General features: G+C 38.7%; 2 protein-coding genes across 6 annotated transcripts in view; both read left to right on the top strand.

Annotated features, from left to right (window-relative positions):
• LOC132378998 (collagen alpha-1(XXIII) chain-like) overlaps window positions 1-12,892 on the top strand; it is a 126,585-nt gene extending 113,693 nt beyond the window's left edge. The window contains exons 3-4 of the mRNA XM_059946431.1: window positions 8,274-8,318; window positions 12,858-12,892. Of these exons, the coding sequence (XP_059802414.1) occupies window positions 8,274-8,318; window positions 12,858-12,877 (65 nt within the window). The 3' untranslated portion in view covers window positions 12,878-12,892. The remainder of the gene's footprint in view (window positions 1-8,273; window positions 8,319-12,857) is intronic.
• A 223-nt stretch (window positions 12,893-13,115) lies between these two features.
• Window positions 13,116-20,935, top strand: part of col13a1 (collagen, type XIII, alpha 1) — a 126,223-nt gene continuing 118,403 nt past the window's right edge. For 4 of the 5 annotated variants that reach the window (XM_059946425.1, XM_059946429.1, XM_059946428.1 and 1 more), the window contains exons 1-3: window positions 13,116-13,210; window positions 13,876-13,911; window positions 19,260-19,286. In XM_059946425.1, coding sequence (XP_059802408.1) covers window positions 13,891-13,911; window positions 19,260-19,286 — 48 coding nt within the window. In that variant the 5' untranslated portion in view covers window positions 13,116-13,210; window positions 13,876-13,890. The remainder of the gene's footprint in view (window positions 13,211-13,875; window positions 13,912-19,259; window positions 19,287-20,935) is intronic. The other variant, XM_059946430.1, reaches the window with a different exon arrangement.

Here is a 20,935-nt window from a genome sequence, read left to right as displayed (position 1 = left end):
GCTGCTTATAAAAATCAGATTGTTAGTATTTTTTCAATGACTGAATCTCCAGTTGTATTGATTCGGTAAATGCACTCATCTTATTTGTACAGGCAATGTCATGTATTTACCGTAATTCAGCACTGTTAGAGCACTACAATGGTGGAAAATACTGATGAGTACGTCCCCATCTGCCTATTCAGGTGAACATAAAGGTTCTTATTGGTCTATACATGTTTAAATTCTTCAGTATCTGAAACGTCTACCTTGTTCGTTAAGAAGGTGGTAGCCAAACACTTCAATAAATTATCATATGATTGGGCAGTTAACATGGTTTCATGGAAGGGAAATCTTGTTTGTAAAATATAAAAGATGTAATTAGAGGATCAATAAAGGGAAGCCAATTGATGTGATTTATTTAGATATTGGTGGGTGTTGGAAATTAAATTCACTGCAAGATAGGGGACTAATGATAATACATAACCCAGGATGGAGAATTAGATATCTAACAGAAAGCAAAATGTATGAATAAATGGATAATTCTCATAGTGATGAGCTATGATGTGTGGCATGACACAGAAATGCTGTGGCATTTATAGTTAATGTTCATGACTCAAATTGTAGAAACAAGTATATCATAATAATCAGTTTTATGGCTGTAACAGAAGTGCATACAAGGTCTTTAAAGGGAAATGGACAGGCTAATGAGTGAGGAGCAAGAGAATTGATGTGTTATGATGCGGAGAAATGTGAAGCTATGTATGTTGGCAACAGGAATACAAAAGCAGGGTATTGTTCAAATGGTTAAAATACTAATGAATGCCAGAATTGAAACTGTCTTCGTATATGCACATAGCTACATAGTATTGTCATTTTTTGTAAGAGCAGTGGAGTACAAAAGCAGGGCTATGGTTGTACATGTATCTGGCAGGATTACACTTGAACTTCTTCATAGCTGTGGCCTCCTTATTTAAGGAAGGATATACTTCCCTTGGAAATGGTACGGCGAAGGTTTATAAGAATGCTTCTGGAGATGAAGGTTTCTTTTTAGGGAAATGTTGAATTATAATGCTTCTATACTTCATGGAGTTTAGTTGAATGAGAGATGAGAGAGTTGTCAGATCCTGTCAGAATGTTGCCCCTTATGGGGGAAATCTGGAGTCGGGGAAAAGCTGCAGAATAACGAAATCCCCATTTACAATTGAAAAGAGAAGAATATTCTCCTTTGACATTTGTGAATTATCTCTGGGCAGCAGGAGAATGAAGGGTTAAGGAGATCAGGCCAAAAAGTAGATTTAAAATGAATGTTCAGGCCAGCCATCATCTTCTTGAATGGTGGAGAAGACTTAAAGGATTGAGTGTCTTATTTCAGCTCCTATTAATACTCTGTCCTGCATTTACTCTAAAGAGACTTTGCATAATATTAAGGATCATTTCCCAGTTCCTTCTTAGAATCCTAACCTGTTCATTCTTTCCTTAAAGAACTGCTCAGCCCTTATAGAAGAGAAAAATATATACATTCTGTGGTCATTTTATTAGGAACATCTGTAGACTTGCTCGTTAATGCAAATATCTATTCAGTCAATCCTGTGTTATCAACTCAATGTATAAAAGCATGGGGATATAGTAAAGAGGTTCAGTTGTTGTTGGGGAAGAAATGTGATCTCAGTGACTTTGACCTTGGAGTAATTGATAGTGCAAGACGAGGTGGCTTGATTATCTTAGAAACTGCTGATCTCTTAGGATATACAGCAGAGTTTAGAGTGTACAGAGAATGGTGCAAAAAAAAAATTCCTGTGAGTGGCAGTTCTGCGGGTGAGAATGCCTTGTTAGTTGGAGAGATCAGAGGAAATTGGCCAAACTGGTTCCAGCTGACAGAAATGCGTTAGTAACTCAAATAACCACACATTTCAACAGTGGTGTGCAGAAGAGCATCTCTGAATGCACAACACTTCAAAGCTTGAAGTGGATGGGCTAGAGCAGCAGAAAAACCGTGAATGTATACAAGTCGCCACCTTATTAGGTACAGGAAGTACAAAACTGTACGCATGGAAATACTGAAGCTACTTAATAAAGTGGAGAATCAGCATATATACTATTTTGTAGTGAGTTAATTTTTTTTTATATTGAAATCTTTTTAAGTGCTCTTCTCATCTGCCGGTTGTTAAATGGGCTGATTTTTCTAATATTTTCCATACATTTTGCAATGTGCTCAGTCATCGCTGGAGTTTGCATTGAAGGGGAGTTCAACATTGTACCTTCAAGCCAGTTCCCTGTATGAGGCATTTCCAAGCCAAAGCTCACTCTACGTTCGAGGCTACGTACATAAAATGCTGGAGGAACTCTGCAACATCTATGTAATGAACAAATAGTTGACGTTTTGAGTCGAGACCCTTCTTCAAGGCTTGTTGGACTTTACTACATTTTTGTACTGCAGCTATAACTTTCACTGGTTAAAGTGAAAAGGTGAATCATAGGTTCAAGAGTTCTAGTTTCTCCTTGTTGGGATGCTAACCTGCAATTATGGCAAAAAAAAACTGCAATCTTTAGCAATCTGAAAATACCGAAATCAAGCCATTTTGACTCTCCTTCCCATTCCAACATTGGCCTGTTGCTCCTGCTTCCTTACCAGAGCTAGGCCAAATGCAGACTACGAGAACAACATCTCATATTCCACTTGGGTAGTCAACCACTCAATTTTATGAGCATTGACTTCCCTATTTTCAGGAAAAGTGGAAGTCCCCTGTGTTCCCATCTCTCACTCCTGACCCATCCCCAGTCCTCCCATGTTGTTCCCTGTTCTATACTCCCTGTCCAGCCCTCCTTCACCAGTTGCATCCCCCCTCTCACCCTTGCTTCTATCTTGTTACTACTCACATTTCACCCTCCAGATCTGCTTCCCCATCTGGTTCCATCTGTCCATCTCTCCCTCATTATTACCTTCCATATGTATCTGGTTTCAGTGCCATTAACTTTCATGTCCCTGCTCATCACTCTCTCCTCCTCCTCCACACCGCCCCCAACAAATCTGATTCTATCTACACTCCTCCTGTATCAATCTATCACAGTTCAGTCCCTCTCCTGCTCCCCTCCATCTCTTCACACAGACTACCCTCCCTCCTCACTCTGTCCTGATGTGTGACCCCTAACCTAATATTGCCATTTCTTTCACCTCCACAGATGCTACTCAATCCACTGGGTTTGTCCAAGGGTTTGTTTCTTACTGAAAATATTACCATGTTGTTAAATGCATTTTATCTTGAAAAACAATACTGCAGGCTTCACACTTATCGACAGTTTTGCTGTTTCAAATCAACACAATTCAACATTAACCAATCTTTTCAGTGAGGCTTTGCCTATGGCATCTGACGTCTGTTTACATTGCAGGGCAATAAAAAGGCTGTTAATCTCTTTATGAAGAATGTGCTTCCAGTTTTCTTCAGGAAATCTTTTCCTTGTATTTTTAAAACAGAATGAATTTACACATCTGCTATTTGTTTTAACTGCATTTTTTCTAGCAAATTTACATCCTGGGTATTCAGAAATGTTCCATGGTTGCTTGTGATTGTAAAGGCAGCTCTTGGTATTTATCTCAGCCCTTCTAATCCACAGAAGTATTTGACCACCTTAGCTTATTGAACTAGACTACTAAATCTTCAGTAGAAAGCTGGTTTATGTAGATTAAATGTCTGATACAGTACCCATGGACTAACTGTAATGTTTTGTAACTTCAAAACATTAAATCAATTCAAAGAAGATACAGGATCCTGAAATGAGGCTGTAACTTTGAGTTTACTTAAAGTGAGGTGGATATGTATCAAGTGGTAGCGTGCTGATGTATACAATTCAGTTATTTATACATATAACTCATAATGAATTATTAAAAAGAAAAAGAGTGCTGGAGATGCTCAGTGGATCAGGCAGTATCGGGAGAGAAAAGCAGAGTTAATCTTCTAACCTTTCAAAGTTCAGATTTATTTCCAAAGTATGTACAGTATATCATATACAACCTTGAGATTCATCTTCTTGCAAGCACTCACAAAACAAAGAAACACAATGGAATTCACTAAACCAATTGAACTGTCTGAATATCACATATCCAATTTGCAAAAGAGGACGAATCGCACCAACAGTAAAAACAAAATAAATAAAAACACAGGGCACATGAACTGCAGAGCCCGTTCAGTGTTGAGGAGGGTGAAGCCCGTCCAGGAGCCTAATGGATGCAGGGCAGCTGCTGCTCCTGAACTTGGTGATGTGGGACTCAAGACTATACCTCCCAACAGCCAGTAGTAACAAGAAGAGAGGGAGCAGACAGTAGTTGCTGAGCAAGTGTTCATTTTCTGCTCTCATCCTTAATTATTTTAACCTTCCTTCATGCTTTAATCGGCGCAGAGTAATGGAGCCAACCATGGGTTTGTCTTCTGCTATCGGACCTCGACAGAGTGTCCACTCCCATCAATGGCTGTCCCGGCTGTACCTGCACGCTCGAGAGATTTGTTCGCTGAATCCCTCAGGAGTTCACAAGTGCATCAGATCATTTAGACCCTTTGTTAGAACTTCCAGCCAATTCCAGCTTCTTTTAGAACTGCAGGTGTAAAATGTTAAAGGAGTTGAGCCTAAAACTGCCTCATTTGCACATGTGGTGAATAAAAGACTGAAGTAATCAGTGCACAGAAGAAGGACTGGAGTGCATATGAGCCTCTGATATTTTCTGTCTAGATGTTTAATATTATCCACTGGACGTCTTTGATATTTTTTGTGTAGTGGGCTTGGATGGTTTATGTATAATGGCTTGGACATGTGTTTGGGATCAAGTATTTCTGGATGAATTTGACTCTTTTGTGAATAAGGTTTTGAATACTTGTGGTTGAGGACAGGCTTAGAATTTTTTAATATGCCTTTAGTGTTTGTTTTTTATGTGTGGGTGTTCATTTTTTGACTTCAGTTGTTGTTTTTCCAAGTAAACTACTAAATTTCGAATTGTGACCTGTGTTACTAATCTGATGCATTAGATAATTCTCCCACTTCCACTCTCAGTAAAACTGGAAGGCATCGAAAATAATTGGAAGAAGTTAGTAATCAAATTCTACATGCTTCTCTCCCACCCTTCTCTCCACCCCATTTTCAGCACAATGGGCTAGAATTTTATTACTACCAACTGTGTATTAAGCTGAGCAGATGCAGAAGGAAATCTGATGGGGCAGATCCCATATTCAGAGGGAACATGTCAAAATGACCTATTAGTGGATGTCAAGCGCCCTAAAAACAAAACAGGATATTTCCTGACGTGTGAATTAAAATTTAATCTGCCATTGGGGAAAAAAAAATCCCTTAGATGCATCATCTTACATTGACACCTAAATGGAATGTGTAGAATATCTTTCGAGTTATTAATTAACTATTTAGTATTGCAGATATCAAGGACAAGAAGGATTTTGCTTCCTGAGTACTTTTGGGTGTTTCTTATGGATTTTGGTCTACTGATCATGAAAGTCACAATATTTGCTATTTCAAATCGTAATTCAAGTCAATTAAAATGTTGCCCACAATGTAAGCTGAAAAGTTTTCTATCTTGCCTAGGCATGCATAGGCAGAGCAGGTGCTGCGTAGCAGGACAGGTTTTAGAAAGGTTATAAACACATGATACACACACTGTACAATGCAGTGCGTTTACATGTATATCAGTTTGCGATCACATTGATGTGCATTCTCTTTGCACATAGCATATTGTGTGTATTCAGTACAATATAGTTATATTTTCAGGAGTATTTATGATAGCAAAATGTTTTGCCAATATTGCAACAGCCGCGATACTTTCTGTTACATTTGTGGCGAATATACACTTAAATCTCAAAAGCAGAGCATGATTCCTCTTATTAAGAAAGCTTATGAGCTCTACTTTTGGTGTAAAATTGTTGACAAAGTCTAGGCTCTTCACATTTGTTGTATTCCCATTTATACTCTTTCCTTGCGCTGTCAGTGATGAGCACGGTGAAAGATTTCACCAGGACTTTGCGACCACGGAGAAATTATATCAGGGCAACTAGAATCCATCAATGCTGGCTGATTATTGTTAGACACTTTAGTGAGAAGCCTCAACGCTGAATACAAATGAAAATTATCAGCAAAATGTTCTTTAGCTTAGTCAACAATGTTATACAATTAAACATATTATATTCGACAAAAATTAAGTTATTATTTCTCCAAATTCCTACATGATACAAGTAGTCTGAAATTATTTGTGGTCAGCTTCAATCAGTCTATCATAACAAAAACATTTCTGAGGAAGCAACACTTTCAAAAAAATTTGTTGTCCAGTGCATTTAGATCCAGTGAACAGACCATTCATTTACAATTCAGAACAGTTTAAACACAGAATCAGGTTTAATATCACCAACATGTCGTGAAATTTGTTAACTTTATGGCAACAGTACAATGCAATACATGATAAATATAGAGGAAAGAACTGAGATACATTAAGTACTTATATATCTACTAGACAGGTATATGGAGGAATTTAAGGTGGGGGTTATATGGGAAGCAGGGTTTGAGGGTCAGCACAACATTGTGGGCTGAAGGGCCTGTAATGTGCTGTACTATTCTTAAATATCTGTTAAATAGATTACGTAAAGATGAATAGTGCAAAAAAAAAGATATGAAAAAAGTAGTGAGGTAGTGTTTATGGGTTCAATCAGATGGCAGAGCAGAAAAAGCTGTTCCTGAATCGCTGATTGTGTGCCTACAGGCTTCTGTACCTCCTTTTCGACAGTAATGGTTTGAAGAGGATACGTCCTGGGTAGTGGAGATACTTAATGATGGACATTGCTTTCCTAAGGCACTGCACCTTGAAGATATCTTGGATACCACATAGGCTAGCACCCATGATACAGCTGACTAATTTTACGCGTTTCTACAATTTATTTCAATCTTATGCAGAAGCCCTTCCCCCTCCCCACCCCCCATACCAGACAGTGATGCAGCCAGTCAGAATGCTCTCCACAGTACATTTGTAGTTTTCCAAGTGTTTTAGTTGACAAGTCAAATCTCCTCAAACTCCTTATGAAATATAGCCGCTGTCTTGCCTTCTGTATAGCTGCATCAATACTTAGAAGTGAAATTGAATTTCTGTTTTTCCAGATCACAATATTTTCAGTTTGACAGATTCCATTTAATGATGATGGAATATCTTAAAATGAGTTGTGAAAATATTTGTACCCTCCACTTCAGCCTTCCAAAACCACCATTCCTTCATGAGAAACAGAGTAGATCAGTATATTAATTGTTACATTCCAGCTGTAAGTCCAGACTGGGTGAACTGTTATGCGCCCTTCAAACCATGAATGGGCTGTTCATTGTGTTGTCAACATGAAATTTATACTTAGGCCATGACCAGGAATGACCACAATAAAATTGCTCTAAGTTTAAGGGGTGCCTTTATTAACTTTACTTCCTCATGCTTTGATCAGTAATTTATTTGATTGGAATAATAGAAACCTGCAGAATAAATAAGTGTCCACTTTTAATAGACAGAGTTCTACTTAGCACCTCAAATTTAGCAAAGCTGATGTTTATTCTAAATGGTATACCATTACACAATTCATGTATTGGCGATATGTGACTCTGAGGTTCAGGAGCTTAAACAGCATTCCCTATAATCAGGAATTTTTATAACAGTTTCTAATGTGTATGCAATTTATTTTAGAGGACTCTTGTGTTTTAAATGTTGCTTTCATGTGAAAGGCTGTGGAGGTGTGTTTCGGGAAATAAAATTTTACATGCAACATGCAGTAGATGGATATTGGTTTGAAAATGTGATTATAATTTTGGAAAAGACTCCCTTCTTTCTGCTTAATGATTTATTAGAGTGTAAGTCAAGAAATGTTATCTGTCTGAGATTAAATCATCTTGATCCTGTGCCAGCTAATCAATAATCCAGGAAAGCCCAGGGTCATTAAAAACAATTATTGTATTTATTGTATTTCAAAATATGAAGGACAGCAATATGTAAAATACAAGCTTGTTATTACAAGCTATTGGAATTCTATAACTGCATTTAAACTTCGAGAAACATTGGTGTTAAAGTGCATTCCTTCATGAAGAACATTCCTAACTCAAGATCTGAAAGGGCTTTAAAGCAGCTAGATCTCCTAATAAAAACTTGATTAGTTAAGTTTGGACTCTACTTTCCATTCTAATGGTTACCTTAGATAGGTTGTGTTACAGCTATAGTCTGATAATTCTTGGCTCCCCATTTGTTAACAATTATACTAATGTTCCGTGTTTCTTCCTAGGGCCACCAGGAGAAAAAGGAAGACATGGTCGCAGAGGAGTTCCAGGTATGTGCTACAGCGGTGAGGTATTCTGTCAGAATGAGCAACATGGTGCTCTCATTCCATCTGTTATAGACTGCCACTAAGAGATTGGTTCATTGGTTGTTATTAACCTTTAATTTGTACCAGTCCTTGTAGGAGAACCTAGTGCAATTCAAGCACAAGTTAACACCTTCCAAAACTTGCTTCCATTGAAGTCGACACGGGGGAGTACAACGGGAAACAATACGCTGCAGCAACAAGCAACCTGCTGGACGATTTGACCCACACCGTCAACAGATCCTATTCCATGCAGATACTCTTCAACCCACTATTCGTCCAGCAGGTTGCTGCTCCAGATCTGTTGTCTCTTGTCTCTCCTGCAATACTCTACTACCTCAATAGGTACATTTAATGTCAGAAAAATGTATACAATATACATCCTGAAATTTTTTTCTTCACAAATATCCATGACAACAGAGGAGTGCCCCAAAGAATGAATGACAGTTAAATGTTAGACCCCCAAAGACCCCCCTCCCATGCATAAGCAGCAGCAAAGCAACAACCCCCCCCCCCCAACCAGCAAAAAAGCATCGGCACCCCCACCAAGCACTCTGGCACTCTGAGGGTGCACTAGTCTTCCAGGCCACGTCCTTGGCATATCGAAAAGCAGCCGGTCGTGAGGCCCTGAGAGCAGGTCCACAAAGTGGTTCCACAAAGAACCAAAGTCAGAATTTTACTCCAGGTCAGGGTATTCAAAAGAACCTTGAAAAGGAAAAAAGTGATATTAAAGACAGAAATAGAGCTGCTTCCAAAGATGCGAGTAAAGGAGTTGCCGTTGGGCAGCTTCATCCTAAGTTCCGCCCCCTTCGGGTATTACCTGACGAAAAAAGGAGTTCCTTTTCCTGTGTCTCTGCAGTGACCCAGTAAGAGTCATCAGTTTGAGATATGATATTGATCCACCCTACCTCCTAAAGAACTTGTAATATACAGCAATCAAGTTGTATAATAGGTTATGTGATGATTCATGTGATGAAGCAAATGAGAGTTTGCACAGTAGTGTAGCAGTTAATGTAATGCTACTACAGTGCCTTTGGCCCGGGTTCAATTCTGCAGCTGTCTGTAAGGACTATGTATGTTCTTCCCATGACTGTGTGGGTTTCCTCCATGTGCTCTGGATTCCTCCCACATTCCAAAAGTGGATGGGTTAGTAGTTGATTGGTCACTTGGGTTTATTTGGGCACTGTGGGCCTGTTGGACTGGTAAGACTTGTTACCATGCTGTATCTTTGAATGAAAAAAAATAAGAAAGAAATGTGAATGTGTATTTGTGCATTATTAATTGGATTCTCAATTTCCAACATGGAAAATATATTTAATGAATATAAGCTAATTATTTTGTCTTTTGGTATTGGTTGATTTCAGCATTTCTTTCCTATAAATTGGAAAAATAATGTTGTTTTAATGGAGCTGTTATTAGTTGCATTCTATGAAACTACCAAAGAGTAATATATTGTCTTTCCAAGGTGTGAACTCTGCATAATTTGGTTAGCTGGCTCTGTCATTATTCTGCAATTCTGAAGCTGTAGATCTCCAAGTCATTTTTTAGGCTTTCTTTTCCTTGAGTAAGCTAGTCACCAGCGGCTTTTGGTAGTACACAGACTAGACCAACCTGACTAGATGTCAGGTTCTATCAAACATCCTACAATTGTCTCTCTACACCTATGTAATAACATGGTGAATTCCTACTTTCCTGAAGGGCTTCCTTTTTTGTCTTCGGAAAGATGCACCAATATTCTATTTTCAAAGTTAGTGTACATCTTAGGGTCTGTGATAGAAGTGGGTGCTGCAGTGGTGCAGTCTTCTCTGTTTTTTTTTTGTATAATTAGTAAATGATGGCAAGTACATTAAAATGATTCAATACATATTAGTACGAATCTGGAATATTATATTTCATTCAGTAATGGAAAACAACCAAATAATTTTTAAAAGCCCTAAAGAATAAATATTATTATCATTCCTTTACTAAAAAAAAATTGGCATTGCATCCATTTTCTTCATTCTTGCTTTCCTTCCTTAATGTTCTTTCCCCAAATGAAATGCATTTGGAAAATAGGAGTTGATGAGAAATCTTGAGAAGTAATGTTTCAAAGTTGACCCCAGTCTGGCCCATTTCTGCAAAATGCTGGGGATAAAGATGTAGAAGTCAACCCCCTTACGAAGGCAATCACATCCTGGGACTGCAGGGTTCAGTTTGGACAACGGACACCACATAGAAACACTCGCTTTAGGAATGTTTCTCAGTTCCATTTATTAAACTGAATGCCGTGTGATTTTCTTTTAACCTCTTGTAGAATAATGGTAATTTCTTTGCTGTTCAAGGATTGATGGCTACCTCTCCTTATATTTCTTCCACTTCCTATGTCTGTCGGCTAGACTAAGATTGGGGAATATAAATTTTCAGGAAAGGACATCTCAAGGCACTTTTATTTTCTTAAACAATTCTATAATGATTTAGTCATGGCAGAGATGATATTAAGTTATAGAGTTTGTTTATTTCTAGCAAAGCACATGAAATAGGTTGTTCATTAAAAAAAAACTTAAAAAAGAACTTAAATCCTTAGATCTGTTACAGATCCTTGTCTTTTTCCATGAGGGTGGCATGGTTTTGTAGCAGTTAACATAATGCTACTACATCATCAGCAATCTGGGTTCAATTACGTCACAGTCTGTAATGAGTTTGTACGTTCTCCCCGTAACTGCGTAGGTTTTCTACGGTTACTTCCCACATTCCAAAGATGTACATGGTGATAGGTTAATTGGTCACATGGGTGTATTTGTGTAGTGCAGCCTCATTGGACCAGAGGGCCTGTTACCATGCTATATCTCTTTTTTTTAAAGAAACTATTGCTTATAGTCTGGGTGATATTGTTTCCATGATCTCCCTTCAAATAGCCATTCATATAGCATACATACTTTAATACAATTGAAGGTTTTTTTTTTGTGTGGGTAGGTCATTGAGATTTTTTTTGTAGCATGAGAAAATTCTAACCCCAACTTTTTTGCATGATTGCCTTGTTGTAGTTATGTAAGGTCCTCAAAGAAGTTGGTCTGAGCCAGATATGTGGATCTCCACAGCACAGTTCTATTCACATAATGGGCATTTATGTGGATAATGAGCCATCATCACTGAAGAGTCTTGGAAGGGCAGGTTTGTCAAGTGCCAGCAGTAGACTGGGCATCGGACTGGTGGGTTCACAGAACCTTGAGAGAAGCATTTGAGTTGTCCTACTGAATTGGGACCAATTTCATCCATTCTCTCTGTCCTTGTCTCTGCTCCTCTTAAATTGAAATGTGATCATCCTCCATATTTGGAGCATGAAACTAGCAGTCACCAGATAGGATCATCTTAACTTTCAAGGAATCGTCATGGTGACAATTCCTTGAAAGCAAAGGTGACCCTATTTGGAGCATCACAACCTGAGTCTCACAGACACCGCCATCTGCTGGACAGTCAGCTGCAGTAACCCTCACCCATGGGGCTGAGCTGTGGATTGTACGGCACAGAAGTAGGCTCCCTACCTTGTCCATGCCATGTAGTTTTGCCCCTCTACAGTAAACCCAGTCCAGATGCAGGTCAGTTCAGTTGCAGTGAGTTTCCTACAGGGTGCTCGGATTCCTCACACATTACAAGTTGGTAGGTTAGTTGGTCACAAGGCTGAAATTGTGTGGCATGGGCTCATTGGGCAAGAAGGGCCTGTTACCATGCTGTATCTCTAAGTAAATAAAATAAACACTGATTTGGAGATTAGGGGTAGTTGCAAGAAAGGAGGAAAGTTGTTTAAATATGGGAAGAGTGATGACACATGGGGTGACTCGTCATCTGGGACAAGGAGCCCCTGTATTTAGAGACAGCAGTTAACAACTCATGGAAACCTCAATCTATTCCAAGAGCTGTGGCAACAATTGATTAAATGAAAGTTATAGGATATATTTGAAAACACAAAGATAGTATTGTTGGGAGACGCTTTAAGGCACGTATAATTTGCTATTTTCAGCATTGGGTCAATGTATTTGTTGAGCGCTGAGTCATTAATCTCAATTTCTGACCCAGCTTCTAAGTTGGGGAAATGATATTTTATTGAGACAAATTTCCATAAGACCATAACACATAGGAGCAGAACTGAGCCATTTGGTCCATCAAGTCTGCTGGCCATTCCATCATAACTAATTGATTCACCCTCTGAACCCATTCTCCTACCTGAATTTCAACATTTTCCTGAGAAGTGGGATTTTTACAGGAGCTGGATGCAAAAACTTTAAAAGAGTTTAACATTTCTTTATATGCCCATTTTGTGTTTAAAAGAAACACATGTGAATGGACTTTGTCTGTTCTAATTCTACATGAAGAACTCTTCCCTTTGCATAGCCATCCATTTGAAATGTAGTGAATTTTTTAATGCTTTTTCACTAGGCTAAGTAATTAAGCCAATGATGAATCTTGTATTAATTCTATGTTGAACACCGCAGGAGAATAATATGCTTTTTCACTCTTTTCTGTTCACAGGGCCAGCTGTAAGTACATGAAACGCTAGTTGTGCCTAAGAGAAAAGGTTGGGTCAAAAATAACAGTGTCTGTCTCTAAGCTTCTGTTTGGTGTACTGGACCTTAGATATTAACTTATTTCTGCTAAATCTTTGCCATGTCATCATAACTTTCCTTTGCAGAATGTACATTTGTTGTGATGCTATAAAATCTTTGCACCAGTGCACTTAAAAATTTCGTACCTTTAAAAGTTAAAATTAATAAAGTCAGCTTTATCCCTTTGGCTTGTTGGGCTATGTCTACAATATGTTAATTTTTTTCCCTTTCTACTGATTTTTATCACTTCAGGGAGCTCCAGGAAGAGATGGCTTTCCGGTAATTAGCCTTAAACTGCTCCCTTCTCCTTGTCTAATGCTAACTCTGTGTTTGCACTTGCCTGCCTTGTTTTAACAGTCTTTTTCTACCCCATGCTACGTTCCAAAGCTTGCCTTTTGCTGACTGCTATCCACTCCCATGTCATCCTGATAATAATTAATGTGTTCTATCTTTTTCCTTAACGTGGGAAAAAAAAACTTCAATTAGGATGAATAATTTCATTTTGGAAAGGATTGATATCCCAGATATTAAAAATCTGCATCATTCTCATCATGCTAATTAACTGTTTTGCAAACGCTGCTCCTCCGATTTATGATCTTGGCTCTGGCTACATGTATGGAAGAAATTTTTTTTTTAAACTGGTGGTGTGGTGTTAGCACACAGTCATCATGTTGCCAGCTTTCTCTTGTGATAAGGGCTCTTTTCCAAAGGTTTAACTCTTGGCCTAGCAATCTGGTAGTTTGGTGTGTAAAGCACTGAATAGTAGCATCTAGTGGGAAGCCTTCATGCTTTTGTGATTGAGCATTACATTCTGAAACGCTTGCTCTGTGACTTTGGGGCACACGTCTTTGCTGGATGTTCTCGTGTGCAGCTGAGCAGCTTTTTGGGTGAAATTGCAAAAAAAAACTCTTTCTTTACAGTTCTGACTGTACATTGATTATTAGGGAAACAAAGGATCCATGGGCCTGCCAGGGAGAAGGGTAAGTTTATTTTTTGCATCTAATTTTAGCCGTGTGGTTACTTAGATCTGATGCTTATCTTGCACTGAAAGCACAATGAACAATCATTTCAGCTGTCTGAATGAAGTGTCAAAGAAAAAAAATTAACGCTGCAATATCCTTCCCCTTGCCTCACTCTTTCCCATCCTGCACCTTTCTTGGGAGTCTGAATTGGCTTATAACATTTTATATTTGAACTAGTACAGATTTTTGTATGTATATAACTTTTGGAACCAAAAAAAAAGGGCTCCATTTTTGGAACTGGTCTTGTTCTCCCTAGGGAGCTATTGCACAAACATTTCTAAAAGGTCAGAACAACATCTGGCTCATAGAGATAGAAGACTTTTGTTAAAGTGACATTGTACAGAACATTTAATTCTCTTTCAATTTCAAGCCCCAGGATAATGCAGCCTTAAACCATTCATTTGACAGTGCCACACTTAACTGCATCTTTCTTAAAGCATTTTGCTTATTGCCTTGGCTCCCTCTTACATCTCACTGATGGAGCGGTTCAGCCACTGCTGTGAACTCCTACACATTTCAAGATAAATGTAACAGAGACCTTCGGTTAAGTTTGTCCTTGAATCAGGATTTTGCTAAGTTTGTGAGGTTGTCTTGCTGTGGTGCATTGGAGTTCTGATAGTAATGTATTTTAAAGTATGCTATCTCCTGCAGTGAAATCTCTGGCTCTGAAAGCATTGGTTAGTTAAATGGGCTGTTTAGTGAACATTTCTCCCCATTCAAAAACAATCTAAATACATCAGCAGCTAAATAGAATTCAGGGCAAAGTAGAGACCAATATACAATCATATGAGCTTTGTTTACCTGTACTTATAGGTTAGTGTTCGCAAGTACTGACTGACTTTCCCAAATGTTACTATGTAAGCACTTCTAGCTTTAGAATATTGTAAATTTAAAAAAATATGTATAAGGAATTGTATTAATTTATAACTCGTATACAAGTGCAAAACTATTTTGCTTCTCTTATAACTTTGATCTGATATAATAATGTTAATTTAGTAAACAATAGGGTCGCTACTTGTTACATTGTTGATACTTCCTAATACTGAACAGCCTCTTTAAAGCTTTGACTCATGGATGTGGAAATGCTGTGGGCTAACCTGATTGCCATGCTGCTGGTCTGAACGTTAATATTTCTTTAAATATAAGTGCTAAGAATTCCCTAAGTTCATGAAGCACATTTATCACACAGTGTTGGTCTTTGCCAGAAATAACCAAACTCATTCGAAATCCTCATTACTTCAAAAGGACCCCAGTTTCAACTGTGTGTGGGCTGAAGGGTTGTTAACTGTTATTACCGATTGTTATTTCTTCAGCCCTTTAATGGGGAAATTCCAGGGGGAATTGACCAAGTTTCTAAGGTTAGGCTGCCACCACTAAATCCCACTGTGTGGAGGCACATTGTTTCAGGCATCATTGCAATAGACTGAAAAAAAACCTTGTGCTAATTGCACATTTTTTTTTAGAAAGATGACTTTGAAAGGTTCCTAAGTCTTTCTTGTTTTGGGTCACTTTCTGAGTACAAGGAAGTGCTCACAGCAGCACTTCCTGTAATTAGCAGCTCTTACTCTGCTTTGTTTTTCTGATTAAATAAGCCCAAACTGTGCTCAGGTTTTTGTGACAGGACCCTATCTCGGACGGTCTAAACAAGTGAGACATTGTTCATATTGCCTTGCTGCTAATATTGCCTGTTAACGTGCATAAGAGAGAAAATTGAGCCACCTGATCAAGAATAAGTTACCCTTCCAGTCTTCCAAAAGCAAATCTGTAACCCGAAGTGGGAAGTTTTGAGGACAAAATTACTTAAAGTGTTAAATTTTGGGGACTAACATTGGCAGTAACTTTGCTATCCTGTGAAAGAATTGTAAAAATATTGCCATTTAGAAGCTTTGAAAAGTAAACCAATCTGTGTAGGTGGAATTGTATAACACCAGTTGTTCCTAGTACAAATGCTGGGCAGTTCATTCAGGAGATGTTAAAGAGCTAAACTGTCATGTAACATGCAAATTTGTCTTACCATTCAGGTAGATTTTATAACCATTTATACTTACTCTATGTTGGGTAGATAGTTGGGTTTAGTTATGTTGTTTAGGTCTCCTTGGCAGGTATAAACGTGTAACTGTGAGTACTGAGGTACATGGGAGATAACAGGTCTTCTACCAATCTATCTTCCATGAGACCATGAGACTGCAGGTGCTGGAATCTGAAGCAACACACAATCTGCTGGGGACACTAAGCAGATTGAGCAGCATCTGTGGAGGGAAAAGAATTGTTGAAATTTCAGCTCAAATCCCGGCCTGGATTCAGAGTTTTGAACAGAGGTGTTGACATTCACTATCCACCACTCCCCACCCAAAGATGCTGCTTGACACAGAGTTCCTCCAGTAGATTATCTGTCGCTTAATTCCATGACTTGTTTCTCTTGTAGCTCAAACTCTTTCCTCATATACTGCACTGGAAACTATGGAAATGTTTCAGCTTTTAAACTTGATAGAGTCCAATAAAATGCTCAGTTCTCCATGTGAATCTGGAATTATACAAATAGATGAAGTTTCTCCAATTTACAGTGTGATAAATGTGCTTTTCAGAGCATGTCTACAGTAAAGTTTGTTTTGTGTTGGATTATTTTTCTGGCTGTGTGTTTATTGCTATTGTCAAGTAAGTGCAAAGTTGTGAGCGATTTTGAGTTTATAGAAGATTTTTCAAATTGTATAGTTAAAGTAGCAAAGGCAAGGTTTAGGATCTTCACACATCCACTGCAACAACTTGGAGCACCTTTAATGTGGTTAAAATATACAAAAGAGAGTTCACAATTATCCATATTAATAAATTTCAGGCCTGGTTTTTCGATTTGATTCTTGCATTGTGAAGCATAGAAAACAATAGCAGTGGCAAATAGCTTTCAAAATTTATTAGAGTTTGGTACATTTAGAAAATAATTGGAGGTGAGCAGAGTGAAGAGTTGCTATACTGAGGATGAAAAGATGTCATAACACCCAAGGTCATTAAGAATGGAGGAAGAGATCTGATCAATTTTAGACTATCCATTCTGAAAGAGGTTGCAAAGATCTCCCAACTCTGTTTCAACAGCTTTTAACACAAGTTTTCATTAAGTGTCCCAAGGTACTTCACAGAAACACTGTCAGATAGAACTTTGTATCGATCCGCGAAGAGATCTTAGGGCAGGTGACACATTGGCAAGGTGTTTCTTTTCACCATTTTCATACTTATGGTCCCATAGCCCATTGAGTCCGTGCTGGCTCTTACAACAACCTCATCAGTTCCATTCCCACACGGGCATCTGCGCAGCCTGATCTCTCTGCCCTCCTAATTCTCCTCCCACTCAACTAAACTATGAGCAGTTTGCAGTAGCCAGTCAGGACACCGACCATCAGATTGCAGAGATGTGAGAGGAGACCAGGCCGCCCAACAAAAACAAGTGAAAGTAAGGCAGAAATGTTTGTTTCCTCATAGATTATGCTAATCATTCCAGAAAACTATTTCGCATTAGTGCCTCCTATAATAAAAAGAAGCAATCAGAATCATTTGTTAGGTTCCACACCAGATCTGCACGTTCATTATGCTGACAATGTTTTGAGATTTTATTTCCAGGTAACCACATCAGTATTGAACCTGAATATTTCTAACCACACAAAAAAAGTTTTTAAAAAAGCTTAAACTGATTGGGGAGATATACGTTCACAACTTTGTCTTGCGTGTTTTGAGTTTGCACCCTGAATAATCAAGAAAAATTGTTGTAACGTAAACCAAGAATTCAGGGTCTGACTACAGACATATGTGTTTGACCAAACCTGTCATATCTGGTTACTGGAGTTAATGGTGGGACCTTGCTTTAATTGGTAGCACAGTTGCCTCTGATGCAGGGAGCCCTGCTCTTACTCCACCTCAGAACTCCAGACCAACATTATACTGCAGTACTGAGGTACTTTCAGAAGATCACCGTCAGAAGCACCTTTTTTTTCAGTTGAGATATTGAAGCAAATTCCAATACATCTACTCTGAATAATATTGAAGATCTAAATGTGAAAGGAGTGGAATTGAAGATCATTCAGTTCTTCAATCATTACAGCTAAAATGAACAAGACTCGGTCGTTCACCCTGCCACTTTGTGTATGTAGCAGGATGGCTACTGTGCCTCCCAAGTAACAGAGACTCCAAAATAATTCATTACATATCAGGAAGTTTGAGCCATTTCACTACAAACCACTCATCAGACTCCCAAGTTTGGCCTACAGGCCTACAGCAAATTTCATTTATTTAATTTATTATTGTTTCTGTCCCAATGTGTAATATTAAGTTGAATTGATGGTTTGTAATCCTTTCCATTGACAATGGAGAATACTTGCCAGCTGGTTCTGATCATAATTTTAAACTGGGCTAAAAAGGGATGTAGTTTCTATTTGCCTTTCTCCCACCCTGCCACAGGTAGGGTCTTTGGAAAAGCAAGGCATTAATTCTTCTCAATTTCTGTGTGTTTGATACTTTTACCTTTGCACAGAAAAATGGGAAGGGTCTCTGAAATCCACCACAATCTGGGCAATTGTGTGGGACATTCTCCACTTTATAAAGATAATATTTGCTACTTTAAAAGATAGCCCAGAGTATATCTGATTGTTCTGTTAAGTAGAAAGCAAAGCAAGCCATAGCCATACCCTGTACATTACACTTTGACCAACAGTAGGTCCATTCCTTGGTGCATTTTGTGGATACCAACTAAATCGGGAATTGCTAACCTGGGGTCCATGGCATAAAAACAAGTGGAACCCTCGGTCTCAATGGATTCAATTGTCATGCAGCTCATCAACACATGGCTAGCTTTCTCTCTCCTAACTCAACCATAAAAGGTCCAACCCTGTCTATGATTAAAAACAGAGTGGCCCTGCTCCTTGTTCCTCATCAGTGACACTGTGTAGGTAATTACCACAAGATTCACTGGGAATCTGGGATTGGTGTGCTAAATCTCCAGCCTGGTTTCCCCAGATTATTTTCTTTTCCTAACTGCTGGATTTTTTTTCTCCCAAGTTACTCTGTTGTGATATTTCTCCATTGCTGAAGGCAATGAGTTTCACTCTTTTCAGTACTGAAGATTATTGAGGGTGCAATCTCTTGCAGTGCTGCTCGTTTGTTGCTTGAGTACAGACTGATGCAGAGATGCGGACTTTGGCTGCTGACATCTTGAGAAAGATTGCTTTAGAAAGATGCTGATAAGTACACTTATGGTCTCAGACTAATCCTCTATTTGTGTCTCTCCTTTACCTCTGCATGCTGTGTTTGCTGTGACTGCGCAGGGTCTAAAGGGGGAGCCTGGTGAAGAGGTGAGTCATGCAAGGAAAGGGAAGCCCATCCTATTTGTGTTTCTAGTAGTACATTAATTGTGCTTTAAAGTACTTCCTTGTTGGAATTGCTGTCTATTGGGTAGAACAGACACTTGATTCAATTTAATCTAAATATTCCAGCAGCAAGTTATGTTTTAAGTGTAGTGGAAATAAAAATAAGTGAGAATAATTGAGAATCTAGATCTGAGTAGGTAGCCAACCTAATTAGTTGTCCCTTGAGCAATAATTCCATGTAATCATCATTTTATTAGGTAATGATTGGAACCTTACTGGAATTTTGCCATCTTTAAACCCAAACCTGAAAGGAAATCAATTTTTGTTTTAGTCATATAATTTTGTGGCCTCTGTGCATGGCTCAGTGGGTAAATATAACTCAGCCTCTGGCATTGAGCACCATGAAACAGGATTTTCCACTGAAGACCTCCCACCAGTTACACTCAGAGTGGCTCCATTTCTGTTCTGATTGCTCTATGAAGGCAGGGATTTTCAGCTCACATCACCACCTTTTATTTTTCTATCAGTCACACTTGCTGAAATATTGTGTTCTAAAATGTTGTGTTCTCATCACTATTGTGTTCCATATCCATTTCCAGTGAATTCCCCCCTCAGCATACGCCCGGATGAAAATAATTTTACTTTATCAAAATTCTCTTTGAGAAGATCCCATCAGTCACTGTATCCTGACAGGCATCATGCCCTCGAAAGGGACAGTGAACCTTGTTCATTTAATTTTTCACCAGTTGTTTCGTCTTGTTTGTCTGTCACCTTTGGCTGCAGATATAATTTCCAATTGAAAAGAAAACTTGCCAAACCTGTTCCCCTGATAGCAAAGCTTTCAGTTTCCTTCCATGTGTTACTTTTTCCTTCGATGGTTATTCAATTCTTTACAAAGCCAAATAATTATGCAACATTTCCAAAATAAAGCTGTTTCTCTAACCGAAGGAGGTGTTACTTTCACGCCCTATGGGCTGTAACGTCAAATATTGTCCACAGTACAAGAGATTCTGCAGATGATGGTAATCCAAGTAGCACACATAAAATGCTGGAGGAACTCAGCAAGTCAGGCAGCATCTATAGAGGAGAATAAAAGTCAACATTTCAGACTAAGACCCTTCATGAAGAGTCTTGGCCAGAAATATTGACTGTTTATTCTCCTCCATGGATGCTGCCTAACTTGCTGAGTTCCTCCAGCATTTTGTGTGTGCTAAGCTTAAGAATATTGCTTGAAGTCTGTGATTTTTTTCCCAATAAATGCATGGTGATATTAGCTTACCAGTCCCCTTGAATTCAACATGCATTGGAAACGGATCTCTTTGGATGGTCCCCTTGTTCCATATTATATTTTTTTTGATAGTGGGGCCATAAGAAGATGTAGCAATGAGAGTGGCCTCCCCAGGACAAATAGGGAGCCTACTGTTAAAATCCAAGAGTGATGTCCTTCAGAGCTCTTCCTAGAGTACTTCAAATAAAGGTGGGCAGTTTGGTGCTGCAAATAGTGTTGCCTCACAGCTGGTGACCTGTGTTCCACATGAACCAGATTAGCTTATGGGGCTAAAAGTAAAGGAGGCAGAGATCATAAAATAGATTTCACCCTGAAGTTTGAGAGGGAAAAGCTAAAATTGGATGTA

Source organism: Hypanus sabinus, chromosome 21 (assembly GCF_030144855.1).
Source record: "Hypanus sabinus isolate sHypSab1 chromosome 21, sHypSab1.hap1, whole genome shotgun sequence".
NCBI lineage: Eukaryota > Metazoa > Chordata > Chondrichthyes > Myliobatiformes > Dasyatidae > Hypanus > Hypanus sabinus.
The sequence above is the reverse complement of the archived record's forward strand: the minus strand, read 5'-3'. Positions and strand labels throughout refer to the sequence as shown.